The 17,583-nt window shown below is 41.8% G+C and overlaps 1 protein-coding gene across 1 annotated transcript in view; it reads left to right on the top strand.

Moving 5' to 3' along the window:
* LNX1 (ligand of numb-protein X 1, E3 ubiquitin protein ligase) overlaps nucleotides 1-17,583 on the top strand; it is a 65,442-nt gene that overhangs the window by 15,304 nt on the left and 32,555 nt on the right. Inside the window, 2 exon segments of the mRNA XM_010188227.1 lie at nucleotides 16,719-16,782; nucleotides 16,919-17,114. Coding sequence (XP_010186529.1) covers nucleotides 16,719-16,782; nucleotides 16,919-17,114 — 260 coding nt within the window.

Genomic DNA, 17,583 nt, shown 5'->3' on the forward strand with positions numbered 1-17,583 from the left:
TCCGCAGAGGACTTGTGTAGTTAACTCCAATGATGCTGAGCACATCAAGCCACGTGTCTTTCATCTCCTTGCACTATTGCAGCACTGCAAAGCTCTGAGCTGCTTCTTGTTTTAAATGTATGGATTGTCTGAGTAAACTGTGAATTTAAGCTGAAGAGTTTAGCTTCAGCAAAACAAGCTGAAGTCTAAAACAAAGAAAGCTTTATGAATTGACCAGGATTGGTGAGACCCTCTTCATATTAACTTCACTTCAGCAGTCCTGGTGAGCTCTAAACATTTATCTGTTAGACTAAACATAGGTTAAACCAGGCCGTGAAATAGCTTAATTGTAGACCTGAAATCTAATCAGAGATTTATCTACTTACCCTCTGCTTAGTTAAATTATCACCTGGACTGAAATCCTTCAAAGAGTTACACACTGTCCTACAAAACCCACTACGAACAATGAAAATTAAATAAGCCAAGAAAATAGGGGTCATAAGTTCTCCCCCCAGAGCGTTCAATCCCTCTTATCTTGTTGATATGTTTGGTTCAAGAACCTTGTCTCTAGTTGTTACACTGTCTGCTTTTCCAGTAGTCAGCCAGAGGAAACTATGGAAGATAGAAGTAGTAATGAAAAGAGTAATATCAATGTGCTTGATTATTTCCTTGCTTAGATTAGTTCTGTACAGTTATTATTCCATTGACTTCAGCAGATTACTCTCTTGAGTTTCTCTGGAATGAATAAGGAAGAAAAAGGTTTTGCGTATGTGGGCAAACTTCTATTTTTTATACCTATATAGCAGAGAGATAGAATAGTAGAGATCCAAAAATTATTTTTTGGGAAAAAAGCATCTAACCACACTGATTCACATCAAATGGCTTTTAGCAAAACCAACAATTTTAAAAAACAGAACATCCCTTGAGGACATGTGGGTGAATGACTTGAAACAATACAATCAAATGTCACGGACTCCAGCTTCTGCACTCTCTGTGACTACCTCCCCCTCCCTCCAAATAAACACACTCCTGTGTGGGAGCTTTGTAAAACCTCAGACTCCACTTTTCCTCTCCCTTGTGACAATGGTAGCTCTATGACAACATATCTTACAAAATTGTGACTTTTCTCACGTTTGGGGTTTTTTTTTGTGGTGATGTTGAAGTTTATCTCCCAGCATTGGCAGACACAAATGCCATGACTTTAACACTGACGATAAAGCCCCTTTAAAGCAGAGTGTTTTCGGGAGAATAGTAGGAGTGGTGGTAAAACAAGTGAGCCGTGGCCGAATGGTGAGACCTGCAGCTAAAGGGCAAGAGTGCAGAAAGGCCCGTTTGTCTCCAGGCTTGAGTGTAGCTCTTGTATGAGTTGTCCACATCACCACAGAAGGGGTTTAGAGGTTGAATAGACTCGCTACCTGTCTCAGAAGTTACTGAAGAAACTGAACATTTTAGCTATAGGCTGGGGATGGATCCTATTCCCCTCTCACCACACCTCTGGTTGAGCACAGCGATGGCGATGAAGTAGGAATCATTTTGGTGTCTCCATTTCACCTGAGTGTCTTGGGCATAAGGAAGCAGCGGGTTCAGGTTTGGGGTTTTTCTGTTGACTGTGGGGAAATTCAGGGCTTACAGTTAGGGGCTTATTCATTAAAAGTTCTGTGCATTTTTTTCCCCAACTGTCAGCGTTGGAGAGTGAAATAGGTCTGGTGCCATATCACCCTCCTCCCTTCCTCTGTCCCCTTCCTCCTGCTTGGGGAGGCTCTGTGCACCAAGGAGTACAGGAGGCAGCCCATGTCCATCTGAGAGCTGCTGTGGCTTGTTGTGTGGACATACACCAGCAGGATTTCAAAACAACCTTGAGATCCCATTTTACCCCTGAAGGTGCATGACTTCCTGTAGAGCCCAGGGACAGTCTGTTGTTATTTTCTGCGGGTGCTGAGGGGATAGCTGGCCTTGCAAAGACCTTCCCTCTGGAGGGCTGCTTGTGAGGGGGACAGAGAAAGGGAGAAAGGTGGATCTCTGGGTATGGCCTGAAACCTTCCTGATGACATTCCCTGGACAAGGCTGCAAACAGGCTGGAGAGGGCCAATACAGGTCTCCCTCAGCTGCAGCATCTGTGCTGAGACACACCTGTGCTCTCCTTTGTCAGAGAGAAACAGGGAAACTGGATCCTAAGTGATTTAATAATTTACATGTCTGTTTTTCAAGCGGTGTTTGCTATTTGTAAAGCTAGTCAGACCCAGGCTTCCTGAGCAATGTTTTTGAGAAAAGATTATGACCATGTGAAGCATTATTCTGGAAACACCTATTGTGCCGTCTGCCGATGATAACTCCCTTAGCAAGTATTTTTTTTCCTCTCCGACATTTCCAAAAATAACAGCTGTGCTGCCTGCAGTCCCTTGTGCCAGGGAAGCAGTTGCTGTTGTTGTCCTCCCCTCCTCCCTGACTGCTTTGCAAAGCGCGCTCCTTCCAGGTCTTTCAGAATAGTCACGTTGACAAGAAATGGTCCTCACCCTTGCAAGCCCAAGGTGGGCTGTCAGGTCCAGGGCTGAGCACAGAAATTCGGATGATCCATGATTCTGCATCTTTAGCAACATTTGGACGCAGTACCAGAGCTGTGTTTCAAGTCCCAACCTCTTTTGTACTTTTAGAAGGTAGATAGGTGTCTGCTATTTTCATTCCCCTCTCTCCTTTTTGCTAGAGATGCTGAGGTGTCCGAAGGGGAATAAAAGTGCAGTTCTTACAGTTAGGGCTCTATGGGGCTGTTTTTATTCTTATTGCTTTTTGTGCTATGGCAGTTTAAAGAACCCACAAATGAGCCAAATCTTTGTTGTGGCAGACATTGAATTAAAACATAGTAAGCCCTAAGGACTTTTTATTACACATAAAATAAAGCAGATCTGTAACTTGTTTTCAAGATGTGACACTGTGAGGAGTAGACCCTGGTTCTCACAGAGCTCCAGAGCCTGAAGTATGGGGCAGTATCACCTCTTAATTGATCCTGAACACCACCACTAAACACAGCTGATCAAATTAATCACCTTTTACAGCATTAGGTTCTGTTATAAAGTCTGCCTACTGAATTGGGAGAGCTTTTTTACCTCTAAAGTTTTACAGGGCAACAGCGTTAAAATGATACTTTTAACATGTTAATTAACAGAAAACAAGTTATCAAAGGAAAGTAAAAAAAGATCTGTTTTTGTCTCAGTAGCAGAAGGATCTTTTGATTCTCTTCCCTGTGTTCATTATGTCCATTAGCATGAGTGTCTGTGCTTTACTATGCCTAATTCTTTGTGGGTTAAAGGAATGGGAAGATACTCTGTAGACTTGTAAACAAGCCATAGTTGTACTGATATCTCGATTAGACATGGCCACTACTTAGTGTGATGAAAGGATCTTGGCATGGAGAGCCTGAAGCTACAAGCATGAGGAAACTAACATCTGAAGCTGGCATCGAGAACGCCCAGAATAAAGGGCAGAGAAGAGAGGGCAGAAGTTACCCTAGAAGATGATTCAAGCACATAAGGAAGTTAATCCATAATGAAGTTGAGTGCGAAGTGACAGTACTGTTCTTACTCTAGGGTAGCTTCTCTGGTGAATGTTGTTACTCTGGAACAGGGATGTCTCCAGGGAAGCTATTCTCAGATGTGTTTCTAGGCATATACATATATATACAATATACATAGTGTGACTACGGTATCATTCCACAGCCACCACAGTAATCATTGTACTTCTTTGTTGCAGACAACCCCTTAGCAAGCAGCACCATCTCCGGAGGATGACGTGGTTAGCCTTTGCAGAACAGTCTGTGCTCAATTTTGGAAGGTCTCCTTAATGCCAGTATCTAAGTACTCAGCAAACCCTCCTACATGATGCTGTAACACCTTCAATTAGCCTTTAAAGAAATAAGAAAATAATTTGCCATGAGGCTATTGTTCTTTATGCAGTCACTAAATTGTTAGCTATTTCTTTCCCTTTCTTCCTCCTCCTCCTTTTCCATCTGTATCACAGCTTTATGAGCACATGGTACTGAGCATCAGACTTTGCTCTTCCAGGAAGCAAACTTCTTTCAGGGGAAGTTAGAGTTCCTCAAAAAGTACCACTAGCTGAAGATAGGTAAACCACCAAGCACTGGTCCAAGGCTTTGCAAAAAATACTAAAACAGAGACCCATGTCTCAACTGCCAGTATAAATATTTGAATGCACTACCAGCTTTGTTTAGTCTGTCTACTCATTTATTTTTTTTTCCTCAATGTTCTTGTCAGGCTGGGGTGGATATTTTGAAACTAGAGAAAATTTTCTCACTGTAGCTGTAAGATCATTCTGTGTTATAAAGCTGGTCAGTTTGGCTCAATGAGCCATATGCATTGACAGGTTGTTGCAGTAATATTTACATGAAGTAAGTAGGATTTGTTTTATGTATGTCTGAATCTGGGCTACCAACATGCCCAATGCCCCCAGCATGCTGCCGTCCACTGGACAGTAATGTAGATGTCCAGCTGGAGAACCTGGACATCTGGTGGTGATGGCTTGGGTCACCTTGAGTCATGATGTGGGTAGTGCCTTTGCTGTGAAAATTAGCAGATGATGAGGTATGCTGTGAGGAGTCACACTGCTGGAGGTTAGATTGCCAAATCCCATTTGAAGGACCAGGGTCATCTCAGTTTGAAGAAGACAGATGCAATTATTTCCCTTTCAGAGCCAATAATGAACTGACATAATTTCCTATGCCACCTTGGCTTCCCTTCAGGGGGTCCATTATCACTGCTAACGAGACCCAAGTCAACTTAAATTGTGACGTTAACAAAATCGCAGGCTGGACTGGAACAGCCTCGGGTGCAGAGGCTGGCTGAGTCACCCAGATGCCACAACCTGTCACACAGAATTCATGGTTTGGATTCATTTCAAGGCAGCTTCTCACACAGCAGGATCCCATTTTGTAGGATCAGCAAGGTCAAGCAGGATGTGGCTTCTCCTAGGACAGCAGGGGCAAGGCCATCGTCTTGGATTACCCAGGGAATATAATTGCAGCTCATGTTCAAGGTTCAGGTCTCCAAACCAGCTGCCCAGGTTTGCCCACAGTGTTTTAGATGCCCAGCTGCATGAATGATGCTTACATTTTAGCTTTGGAAGCAATAGTTATTAGAGCTTGAATATGGGAATCCCCAAAGCTCCAGTGGTGTAAAAGGGGGAATGAAAGAGCAGCTTTCTAAAGAGTATTTTGGCATTTTTTTTCTATTTCCTATATTTTAGTAGCATGAGTACATAAGTTACTGTGTTTTGTAGTGTGGCAGTATGAAAAGACTGTCTCTTACCCTGAATGTTATTTGAATTGATTAATTAATGAAAAAACTAGGGTGAAAACATTGTTTTTAAAATTTATACTGTGCAAATATAGCATGAAATCTGAGAGAGTAGAAGTGACTAAGAAAATCTAAACAAACCTAATAGCATCTGCAAGCCAAGGACTATGAAGAAGCAGCAGCCTGGGCAACTTGGGCTTAAAGTAAGATACAGTGAAAAAGTCCTACGTTTTTACAATGAGAACAATCATTGTCTGGAACCTCATCAGGGATATGGCAGAGTTCCCATCACTGGAGGTTTCTGAGATGCGATCAGAGAGAGTGCTAGTTAATCTTATCTAGGCTTCCATTCCCATGAAGGGTTAAACCAGGTGATCTCTTGAGGTCACTTCCAACCCAGGCTGGGTTGGATACATGGCTTTGTGAGGGAAATCCATTTTGTGTTGCTGGCACTTCTTCTGAAGGCATCTTTTGTAATTAAGACGTTCTGGAGTCAGATTCCTGCTTTCACCCTAGTTTATATATTTTATCCCTTGATTCATCAGTTATATCCTGGTGACAGTGATCCATGTACAACAGGAGGGGAAATGCACTGCTATGTTTTTGGATTCTTGCCGTGGTATTGAGCACAGCACTGCATAGAGGTAGCTATGTGGGGAGAAGGCTGAGTGGATTGGGATTTTTTCAGATTTGGCTAAAGGAATTCAGGTTAAAAGGCTTTCTGATAGTTCTGTAAAAATGGTGATTCAAAAAAAGTGTTTTTCACAATTTTTACAGCATAAGTGAGTACTTCTTACCATGTGAGCTTTCACAAGACTGTAAACAACATTCCACCCATATTTGTCCTGTGGCTGGATATGGACTTTCTGGAGCCTTTAAATGCTTTTACAATGTGTGTTTATTTTAATGAGAGGGGGGAAATATATCACTGAAATATTTCATATTCAACTGGGTGGAACCCATAAAACCATAAGCAGTGAAAATTTTTGCATGCCCAATGGATTTGGGGAGTTTTATTCTGAAAACTGGCTCCTAATATCCCTCTGATCCATCCTTTTCCAGCTCTACATGTAAAGGAGAAGACTGCAGAGCCAGAAAGAGTAGAAGTCAAAATGGTGTTTCTCTAGCAAAATGTACTGTTGGCTATGTTATCTTCACCAAAAAAAAATAGTGTGATGAGATATTTAGTCAATAGTCTGACTTACGTACTTCTCATGCCAGTGTTAATACTCATTTAGGCTGAAGTCCTGGAAACTGAGCTCTGTGATACACCAGGAAATGTTGTACTCTTCCTTCCCCACCTCTACAAGGAGCCTGTGTTGTTTTAGGGTTTAAAGACATGGTGATTCACCAGTCAAATGCAGTTAATTTCTTATAGAACTGATTTGGGGTCCTCACTGAATATCAGACATTTGGTTTGGTAAGACAAAAGAACTACTTTTTAAAATGGGAAATATTTGTGGCACCTTAAGATGCTTCTTACTTGTGGTAGCAGAAATGTTGGCTCAGCACTCAGACGGGCACCTAACAAGAATCTCTGTGGTTTTTCAGCTTCTGAGAAGGTGTGTTGAGACCTCCTTTTTCTGACCTCCATGAGGAAGCAAGTATGTTTTCACAGCTTGATGTATACCAAAATGTGTTAGAGATGTAATTTAGATACCCATGCTGACATAAAAGGCATTTTATGTAACTTTTGGGTCACTGAGGTCAGAGTCAAGTGCCACCAGAGCCAGAGCTGCGGGTGGCTGTCCGTCACATGTTCTGTCAATAGAGGGTATAAAGACAGCATTTGTTATTTACTGGCTGCTGCCCCACTGTTTCCTATAATTTTAAATTCCAGTGGAGAAGACATGAGTAAACCCAAGCCTTGAGTTGAAAACACCTTGGAGTTGGACTGTTTCCTTTTAATTATTTTACATCTAGAGACTTATGTGCATGTGTCATTGTTCTGTGCCAACAGAAACTTCAAACCTGCTCTCAGTAGCATTGGCTTGTTGAGTCTGTGACACAGCAGATATCGTAATTAATTTTTAAAAAAGTGTGCTCAGTATATGTAAATATAAAGTTACAGGATCTTCTGGCAGGATCTTCTGTCTGTAGCTGCAAGAATCGGGTTACAATGATACGCCACTCTTGCTAAAAAACCAAAACTCCTTGTACCATTGCAAACATATTTTTCTCACCCCATCATAAAGTTTTTATAGTATAGGTGGGGACACTAGGAGGGGAAAACAAAGCTGAGATACTAAGTTCCAGGGGACAAGTTATACCTGTTTAATATAATCTGGTGATCAAAATACTGAACAGTAAACATGAGAAACACATGAATCAACAGAGTGGGTGCTTATTCTTAACATTAATTATATGTGTATTCACATAATCTGAAAAATGCAGTGTATTGGATTGTGCTGTATTTTGAGGTATAGTATTGCAATGTCTTAAGAGTTTCTTTGTCCTTGCACTTGTTATTTTTGTCACAGATAATTTGATTTTAGCAGCATTAACATTTTTTGAGCCTTTGTGTATATATATATACACACATATATACACATACACATATATATATATGCTGTGACTTTCCTTAGGCTTGCTTTTCAGTTAAGGTTCTAAATGAGGAATATGCTCAGTGATCCTGCTGCAGACTTATTATATATGATCTAAATTCCTACTGTAGAAAGTTCATATTATTATTTCATTAGTAAAAGGCAAAATCAGTGGTCAAGATTGCCTGCAGAGTACCAGTGCTGTTCTTTGAGTTGCCTTGGATGAACCTGAAAACCAGATAGGAAGCTGACTGCTGATGGCAAGTGTAATGTTACTTTCCAAGTACCCTACTGACACACGTTGCACGCAATCACTCCCTCATGCACACCACTTGCAGATAAAAGAATACATGAGTATTGATAAGTACCCAAGTTTTCCATGAAGAAACCTCTTGGGAGTCTTTATATTTTCTCACTTTCTTTGAAACCATGTTGCAGTTTTGCTCTTCTTCAAGAGTGAGGAAGGCTGCAGCATTTAAGTGTGTTGTGTAGAAAATGATGAAATTCTGGAAGGTGATGAAAGCACCTGGTAAAAGACTTTAATATCACACTTGAATACGATTAGTGGGTTTAAATGAGATATTACAAGTTGTTGAATACTAAAGCCACTGGAATCTATCAACAAGGTTTACAGACTCTCACCAGCTCAAAAATACTAGTATCTCATGCTTTATCTTTTCCTCTTATTTTGCTCTGACTCTCACACCCAGGTACTCATAGGTTCCTTGCTGTGTCGGTATCTGAGCACCTACCAAGAGTTAGAGACCATGTGCTGCTCCTCTGTTTTCCTTGTTTGTGTCAGCTAGTGTGAGAAGATTGCATGAAATACATTTAATGTTATTAACTTACTCTTAGGGAGTTTCAGTATTTAATTGAGTGGGTTCAGTATAAATAAATACTGCTGTCGTTTTGCATCACACAAGATCACTGTGGTTCTGCACTTCTGGCCAGTAACTTCCTTGTGATTAAAAATATCTGTTTACAGTAATCTAGGAGCAAAAAATGATTAATAGGCTGACTGCAGTCTTTCTGCCTGGTTAATTCCTCATTTCTGTTGCTCAAGGTCTGCTAGTGTTCTACAAACATCACATTTAAAGGCAGAAGCTGCAGCAGAAACCCAAGGCCCTGCTTTCTGCGAGCAGCAGGAAGAGGCTGCTCATGTCCAGGTGTGTTCCCAGAGCATCAGTGGCTTGGGCACAGGTGGGAAAGGGGCAACAGAAAGTGAAGCCACAAAGTCAGCTGTGAATATTAATTCCTCTAAAGTAGTAGTTGTGATAGGCACAAGATAGAAGTCATGCTAACTGATAAAAGAAATTGGCATTTCCAGCCCAACTCAGCTGTCTGTAGCAATTTACAGCTCTGTTCCCCTATATGTGAGACAGCTGCAGTTTGTTGGGATGGTTTAAGACTAGAAATCAAAATGATGCTTGAACTTTGAAGAGAAATCAATACAGTTGTCGTTTCAAAATCATCAGTGACAGAGTAATGGCCTGGAAGAAGTGTCAGGGGAGGGAAAGAACATGATCTGAGCCAGCAATTTGTACACAATCCCAACAACAACTGGGATCATTGCACAATAATCCTGGTCATTTTGCCCACAATTGCAGGCAACTGGTATTGTTTACCTATTTCTTCCAATTCCCTGTTCCCATGATAGAGGTTAATAGGCCTTTTAAAAGATTTCATAATACAAATTGATGATGGTGGTTGAAATACAACTTTTATGCTTTTTAAAAAGAAGTGGTAAAAAAGCTTAAACATGACCACGTTACATGATACTTTGGTAGCATGTACATGAAGTTTATAGTCTACAATTTATTTAACAATAAAAATGTGTTCCACGAAAACTAGTAGTAAATGTGGAGATTCCTCCCTTCCCTCAGTATGAGCAGCTACATTTAAAATAGGGATTTGGTTTCCATGGAAAGCTTGTTCAATTTGTGCCTGGCACCAGCTGTCTGTCCATCAGTAGTTTTGGGAACTGTGGGGACTGAACTGCAATGCCATTCTTCACCAATGCTAAATATTTTCAAGGTTCTGTACCAAAATCACTGACCATGCTTGCTCACCAGCAACCAAAATCACAGAAATGGGAGAACCTCACTGCAACTGTTTATGACTCAATATATTTTTTCCTCATATGCTTAGAAAAACTTACGTTTTGATCTGTGAGAACTATAATTCCTTATTCTAGCGGTGCACCCAAATTCACATAGAGTAGCCGACACGGAAGAGTAAGTATACAGATACTCCTTCACACGTTCCTTATATAATATACAAATATGTTTTGTTTGACAGCATCATAATGCAAAAGCATTGAAAAAATGACAGCCCTTCCCTGTGGTCAGATCTTTACAGATAGGACACAGCACAACTTTAGCCTTTGCTAGTAAGATAGGTCCAGAGTTAGTTGAATTATGATGACTGCGTTAAAATAAAAAGCATGAAAAATCCTTAGGAAACTGTAACAGGGATATGCAGAGATTAAACTGAAAAAAATATGTATTTGAGAAGCTTTTCCTACCTTGTGGGAAAGTATTTAAGTTAAATAACTTTAGCTTAAAGAAATAAATGTTATGAGGCTCCTCATAAATATTTATAGAGTAGTAATACAGAAATATAGAAGCAGTAAATCTACTACGTGTTTACACTTTAGCAAAGGCCTCTAGTTGACAACTGGGAAGCAAATAACATGAGAAAATCTTTCTGAGAGCCTGACAGAGAAGCCATTTGCCTCATCTGAACTTCTATCATAGTTATCTCTGTGCTGACATGGAGAAGAGCAGTATTTATGGAGGAGTAGGCTGGATTCGCTCATCCTCAACCCTCTGGAGGCAGCAGGGATCAAGCCGCTGGCCTGTGCCTCCCTCCCAGACAGCCCTGATGCCCCAGGTGTCAGAAAGTTATCTCTAAAAGATTTTTGTTTATAAGATTATTGAAGTGAAAGAGTAATAGTAACTGAGACAATTTCCCACTTAAGTTAGGTGAAAAATGAGCATTTTTTTCTCCCAAACAAGATGGCAAGCTTCTGAAACTGTGCTAAGGGAGACCATCAGGGAGACGATACCCAAGTGCACCAATGCCAAGGTACCAAGTACACACAGCAGCAGTGGTGAGCATCTAGAAATGTTGACAGCATTATGCAATTCAAGTGTAGAGGCAGAGAACAGCCTGTTTCTAGTTGCATGTTTAGACATGGTTTTTGCGTCCTGACTTTCAGTGAATGTTGGTTGGAAACTGTAATCCAGGAGTTTATGCTTTGCTTTTTAGACAGCTCATCCCCCTCTTTAAGAATACTGAGGAAAGTTTAATGTAGGCAGGATCTCCCTAGCCATAGCTGGTGATTAAAATAGCCTGAGGAATGGTCTTGACATGACACAATCCCTTACAAAAAGCAGAATGGGCAAATGCATTTTTTTAAAGTATATCAGGTACTTACTTATGCAGGTGTTTTTTTTCATGTGCAACATTCATGCAGTAGTCAAACCTTGCAAGAACTCAGAATTACCAGGGATAAAGCATTGCTGTTAAGCACTCAGGTCCAGGATTGATTTTCATATATAGCAAAAAGGGGACTTTGTAATGTAGGACCAGGATTCACAGAAGCCAGATTTCTAAGCAAGGATGATACTTCATGATTGGATGTAAGGAGCAGCAAGGTATGAATCATCTTCACTGCTGAAGATGGTGGTATCTCTGGCCTCTTCAGCACCAATATGGTTGGTCTGGAAGGGAGATTGTGCATTTGCTGTCTTTTAGCAAGGGATTTAGATGGAGTTTAGGTGCCTCACTCCATTTTCATTTTTATCTCCAGTTCCCAGTGCACTGTTGGCAAAAGCAAGATCAAAAGAGTTGGTGTCATCTCTGCCTGAAAATTGACCAAGCCAGTTCAATCCCTTAGGGTGGAGTTTCAGAGAGCTTTGGAGTTTAGACCTGAAATTCGTATGGTTGGGTTATGTTTGGGCTACACTCACTGCTGTTGCACTCATGGTGAGAATGGTTCCCATGAGGCAGGAATTGCCAACATCTTCTTCTGAGTCAACCTCTCTGCAACAAATATCCCCTTCCTTCCCAGACGCAGCAGGAGCCTCTCACCAGGTCCCACAAGTGAGGTTACCAGCACCAGTTTATCCAAAAATCTCCTTGTTGGCCACCTTCAGTTTCTTCATCAGCCTTTTCGACAGATCAGTTTGGGAGTACCAGAGTGGCTGGGGGAGTTTGCGTGATGGATCTGGGGTGTAATATATACTGTTGATCCTTCTGATCCCGTCTTGTGTCAAGCCCAAATTACATGGGGATGAGACTGTTTGCAGTGAGGGCATTGCTGAACTGTACTTATCTACCCTGACCAGGGTTAGCTTTGGATCAGTGGTGACAGCCCATTATGCAGTATTTTCTTCTGCTGGGCAATTGTGAATGCTTTTTATATGTTATTCTTACTTGCGCTTAGACAATGTGTCCATTGCTGCTGCTCTAAGGCAAAACAGCACCGAAATATGAGCGAGGTTGCAAATGTTCCCTGCTGGAACTGGCCAGGAAGTGCTCCTGCTCTGTTTATTAGTGCCAGACCTGGCTCACAAGCACTGGCACTCTCTAGACCCACATTTTTCACCTATTTCCTGCCCAGGCAGTCAAGTGTGAGACAGTGAGAAGTGACACAAATAGAAAGTAGGGCATTTTTAAAAGAGCAAAGGCGTTATATACATATTATTTTTTTGCCTGTGATTTTGTTTCATTTAGATCATTAGAAGAGAGGTGAAAAATCCATGCAGTTGTCCTTGCTTATGTTTTGCCTTTAGATGTGACCCTTGTGTCAGTCTGACTGATGGAACTCTTCAAGGTCAACCTTGCTTTCAGGCTCTCCTCGCTACGCTGTGCAAGTTAGGGATGCTGCAAGGGAAACACATCTCTGTTTTCAAACCACTGTTTTAATTTGAATTTGCAAATAATGTAGAAACATTTCTGTTGACTTTCAGTTTGACCAAAGCTTGTTTTTACAAATGGTAGGGCTGACTTAAAGCAGCCACAGGGTTTTGAATCTCCTGGCTCCAGCACTTGGGATGTGCTACTCCTTAGGACTTGACTGCAGAGCTGCCCCTATGTGTGGAGTAGGATGTGGCGTGAGGCTTGCCCTGTGGCCACCAGTGTTGAAGCCAGCCAGAATTGCAGCCCCAGGTGAAGTTTCAGCGGCCACCACTGCCCTCTCACTGCCTAGTGGTTAGTTCATATGGCCAGTGTTTAGGACAGCAAATTCTGCTTCATAAAACAGCTGTGTAAACAGAAGAAAGCATTTTCTGAATTTCCTGTAAGCATCTAGTGACACTACTTTAACGGCATGAACTGTACAACACACATTATTCGTGTCTGTTTATCTGTCTCAGTTTTGGCCTTCAAATTGTTTCAGTATCGTATGGCTGCATGGATGTACTCGCTGCTCGGCACAGCTGAGAAAGAACATAAATCTGCAGTTCACCTTGGGCACCAGACAGCATTTGGGTTTGCTTTCTGACTGGCCTATGTTAATCAGGTATCCCATTCTTCCAGCTGTAAATCAGACAGCTGATTAATAATCACAGTGAGAGAGGTAATTAGTACTGGCATGTAGCTGTTTTATGAATCCCTCTTTCCTGTGAGCCAAATCCAGCCATATGGAAAAATGTAGCTGAGACTCTATAAATATGATTCCACTTAGACAGTCGTCTCTTCTGTCTTCTGTTATCACAGCAGTGTCAGCACAAGGAAAACAATGAAAGTGAAGAGATGCTGTTGCAGATTTTATTACAAGGTTGAGAGCTTGGGACTTTTTTTTTTCTTCTTCAAGGACACTGTGTTAATCTGGAGAAAGAGGGCTTGATTTGTGTTCATTTATGACTGCCCCAATTATTTGAGGAATAGCTTCAGTGCTGGTACTTGAAGAGCTTTCGTTCTCCTTTAACTATTTCTAGCAGAGTTAGAAAGATATGCCTTGTGTTTTGTATCCTGGCAACTTGTCTTCTCCAGTAAGCCACATCTTAAACTGTCAGCCCCCTCAACATTTAGAGTGACTGTCTTCTGTTCGTTGCTGTGGGATTGATGCTGTTAACTGGGTGTCTGCAGTGCAACCAGCAGCAGCAAGTGTGGATTGCCACAGAGAGTGAAGGCTTTAGTAATGAAGTGCAGATGGGCACCAGGCAGTGGCTGAATCCATAGAGCCAGGAATATTTGGGCAGAGCCTCTTCTGGTCTTCATGTTGATCTTCATGCACTTCAATACACTAAAAACTAAAAAAATATCTTCTTTTGAGGACCCATTCACAAGGCTGGTGCCCAAATATCTACTGAAACTTACTGGTATAGTGAAAACAGAGGAAAATAAAATGTGGAGTAGAAATATCTCTTACCATATTCTGAATCTTTACAGGATGTCTGTAAGGTAGAGATTATTTTTTGACAACAACAAGCAATTCACTCCGAAGCCATTTCATCGTGTATATTTCATTGTGGTGGCTTTTTAGACTATTTTTAACTATTTTGTTGAGCATTCATAGGTTGGATTAGTAAATGTGACCCCACTGCAAGTGGGAGAGGCCAAGGATGCTGTGTAACTGGTTTCCTAAATTGCTGCATTGGAAAAGTTTAGGTAGGCTGCAAGAGGGGGAGGCCTTTGTGGTTCCACTCCCTATTAAATAAAAAGGAGAGCATCCTGCTGGGGTGTGGGATACTGCCAGAGTGTGCAGCTTCCAGCAGCTCAAGCTAATGAGGAAGTCAGGCCTCTTTTTGGGAAAAGAAATGGGAAAATGCCTGCTGCAAGGGAGGCAGGAGAGCTCTTCTTTTCTGTTTTACATGATTATTGTTGCAGTCTCATCTTGGAATAGGTGCCCCAAATAGCTTTATTTGATCTTTTGTAAAGTATTGGCCAACCTTCTCTTCCACAGGAGGTTTGTTGGTTGGTTTTTTTTGAGACACCTCCTCTTGCTTGTGAAAGGTTTTAGAAATAACTTCTGCCACAGCCATTCCCATCCAAACCTTAAAGCATATACAAAGCCCTTACAGAGCTGCATGAGTTTGATACATTTTGTGTTGGGTTTTTTATTCCCCCTTTAAGATGGATATTGTCAGAAGCAGTATGAGGTAAATGATGGTAAATCATAATTTAGTGCTAAAAGAAGTTTTTAATTCAATTGTCTCATAAAAAGCCAATGCCATAAGAGAAATTAAACTGCTGCACCAAAGCTGATATAGAGAGATGTGTGACTCGTCCTCATCTCATCTTTCTGTCCCAGCAACTGCTTTCATAAATAATTTCTCTTCCAAGTCCTCTGCTCAGTGTACTACTCCTTTTTCTGACACTTAACCCACTAGCTCTGTGTACTGTATGTATTATGCATTGCCTTCTATGCATGTCTATATTACAAAGAACTTTCTCTCCTAAGGGTTTACTTCAGCTATTTCTGTGAGTTCGTCCTACAGGGCATTTTTATGAAAGTCATCAGTTAGCCTTTGCTATGAAGAAAGAGATAGTATTAACTGAAAGTTGTCCAAGCTCATTAGGTTACGATTAAAAGGCAGATTATATTTTTTAATGTAGTGAATGAGGTTCTAGTGGGTGGGCGCTGGATGGAAGTGGTGCTGGAGAAAAGTGACAGGTGCTGTGTCCTTGGGCCACTCTGTCTTTTCAGTTATTTTATAACTTCAATTAAATACTGACTCATGAAGCACACAGCAATCTTTAGTTTTGTTCAAGTGACTTTCTTTAACAAATCTTAAAGAAATGCAATGTGTGGTCCTGCCTTTGCTGTCTAGGCTGAATCTAGAGCAGAGAGTTGGGACCACAAGTAAGCTGTCTCAAAGAAGGCTTGTAATTTGCCTCTTACAGTGCTGTATCTTCAGCTCTTCTGGGACCACGCATTTCTTCACCAGAAACAGAGGATTTTGTTGAGTCAAGATTTAGGATTTGGATTTTTCTCTGGAATTATTTAGAACTAGCCTTGAGCTGCCTAAACTGGTGGAGTCCCAGGCTGGCCTCAAGAACATTGGTCTGAAGTCTGAGGACCTGCACTCAGTCATTCGGTGGCAGCTCTGCGCTCCATCCTTGGCTCTGGCAGGGCTGTAGGGCCAGTGGGACCTTCCCACTACCTCTTGCACCTCTTCCTCCATCAAGGAGAGAACCCCTCTATTTTAGTGTCTCAAATGACCCGGAATAGCAGAGCTGGAAACTGCGTCTCCATGGCTGGATTTGTAAATAATTCATCAGATGCAGTTCAAGCAGTAAATGGTCTGTACAGGCACTGCATGGGGACTTGATTCCCACAGACCCCGGGTGTTCAACTGCTGCCCGCAGCCCTCGCTTCATTGATTGCATTGGCCTCTACCTGAAGGGTAGACCCTGCTTCCTGGATGAAGGACCACAGTCCTGTGCTCCTGGTGTGACCACCCTGGTGACTGGGAATGTTTTTCAGGCCACAGGGCTGGGTAAGCTGCCTTTTACTTCACCAGCAGACCTGGAGAAGCTATCAGGCCTCACCCTGGTCTCTTCCATTGACGAGAGGCAAGGGGAAAATAATAGACTGTAGGCTGTGCTTTAATTAGCCACTTGCTATTCCTGTCCTCTTGCATCCACAGTAACTATTTATACACGAGACTACATGCAAGACTGTGGCTCTTTTTTCTTGACCAGCAGTAGTGTTTGCATATAAGGTGGTAATTCAACTAATTTGGAGGAAAGTTTTACTTCTTTTTGATCCTGTGTAGCATAATGAGACTGGCATTTTTCCCTCTTGTTAAGTGTCCATATTTCATCGGCCACCGTAATCATCACAGTTTGTACTCCGAGTGATTCCTCGCCACTGGATAATTTCCATAAGTACACAACATTTAAATGTTATCATGTGTCCCTTTCCCTCCTTTCTCCTTAGATGTAAAGGAGCATCCCACTATGGCCTTACCAAGGATCGGATGAGACTGGCATTTTTCCCTCTTGTTAAGTGTCCATATTTCATCGGCCACCGTAATCATCACAGTTTGTACTCCGAGTGATTCCTCGCCACTGGATAATTTCCATAAGTACACAACATTTAAATGTTATCATGTGTCCCTTTCCCTCCTTTCTCCTTAGATGTAAAGGAGCATCCCACTATGGCCTTACCAAGGATCGGAAATAGCCGCCCTGGGCCCCGAGCTCTCAGCAGCTGCAGCCATCGCCTTAATGACAGACGAGCCAGGGCTGGTGAACCCAGGGTTCAGCCCCACCTCAGAGGACAGCCAGTCAAGCAGCAGCCCTGGAGACCTGCATCACAGTAACCGAAACAGAAGTAAGAACTGAAAATGGTGGTTTCAGAGCCTGGTGGCCTCTTTCAGCATTCACTTTCTGTGAAACATATGTTTAAAACTTTTTTTTTTTTAAAGAGAGCAAAAGCTTTAATTTTACATGGCTTGTCAAATTGCATACTCAGTGACCCAATAGGCTTGAGGTGAAAAATAAATCTGCTTGGCCAGGAGCAGCATCAAACTGAAAATGGCCTAGCTGCAGACATGCAAACCACAGGTCTTAAGAAAGGTTAGTTAGGTAAGTCAGCTCAGTTGGATGAGCAAATGGCATGTGTGAAGTGCCAACAAAGTGATGTAGCTGTGTAATGGCTTCACCAAAACGTGGTGACCCAAGCAACCCAAAAGCCTCTTAGGAATTATGTTTGGCAGGTGCCAAATTTTTGCAGGAAAACAAACCTTAAAAAGTGCTCTGGGAGCTTGGGGGGATGTTTGCAGCTTGGAGTAGCTGGTCCT

This window comes from Mesitornis unicolor, unplaced genomic scaffold (assembly GCF_000695765.1).
Source record: "Mesitornis unicolor isolate BGI_N332 unplaced genomic scaffold, ASM69576v1 scaffold9377, whole genome shotgun sequence".
Taxonomy (NCBI): domain Eukaryota; kingdom Metazoa; phylum Chordata; class Aves; order Mesitornithiformes; family Mesitornithidae; genus Mesitornis; species Mesitornis unicolor.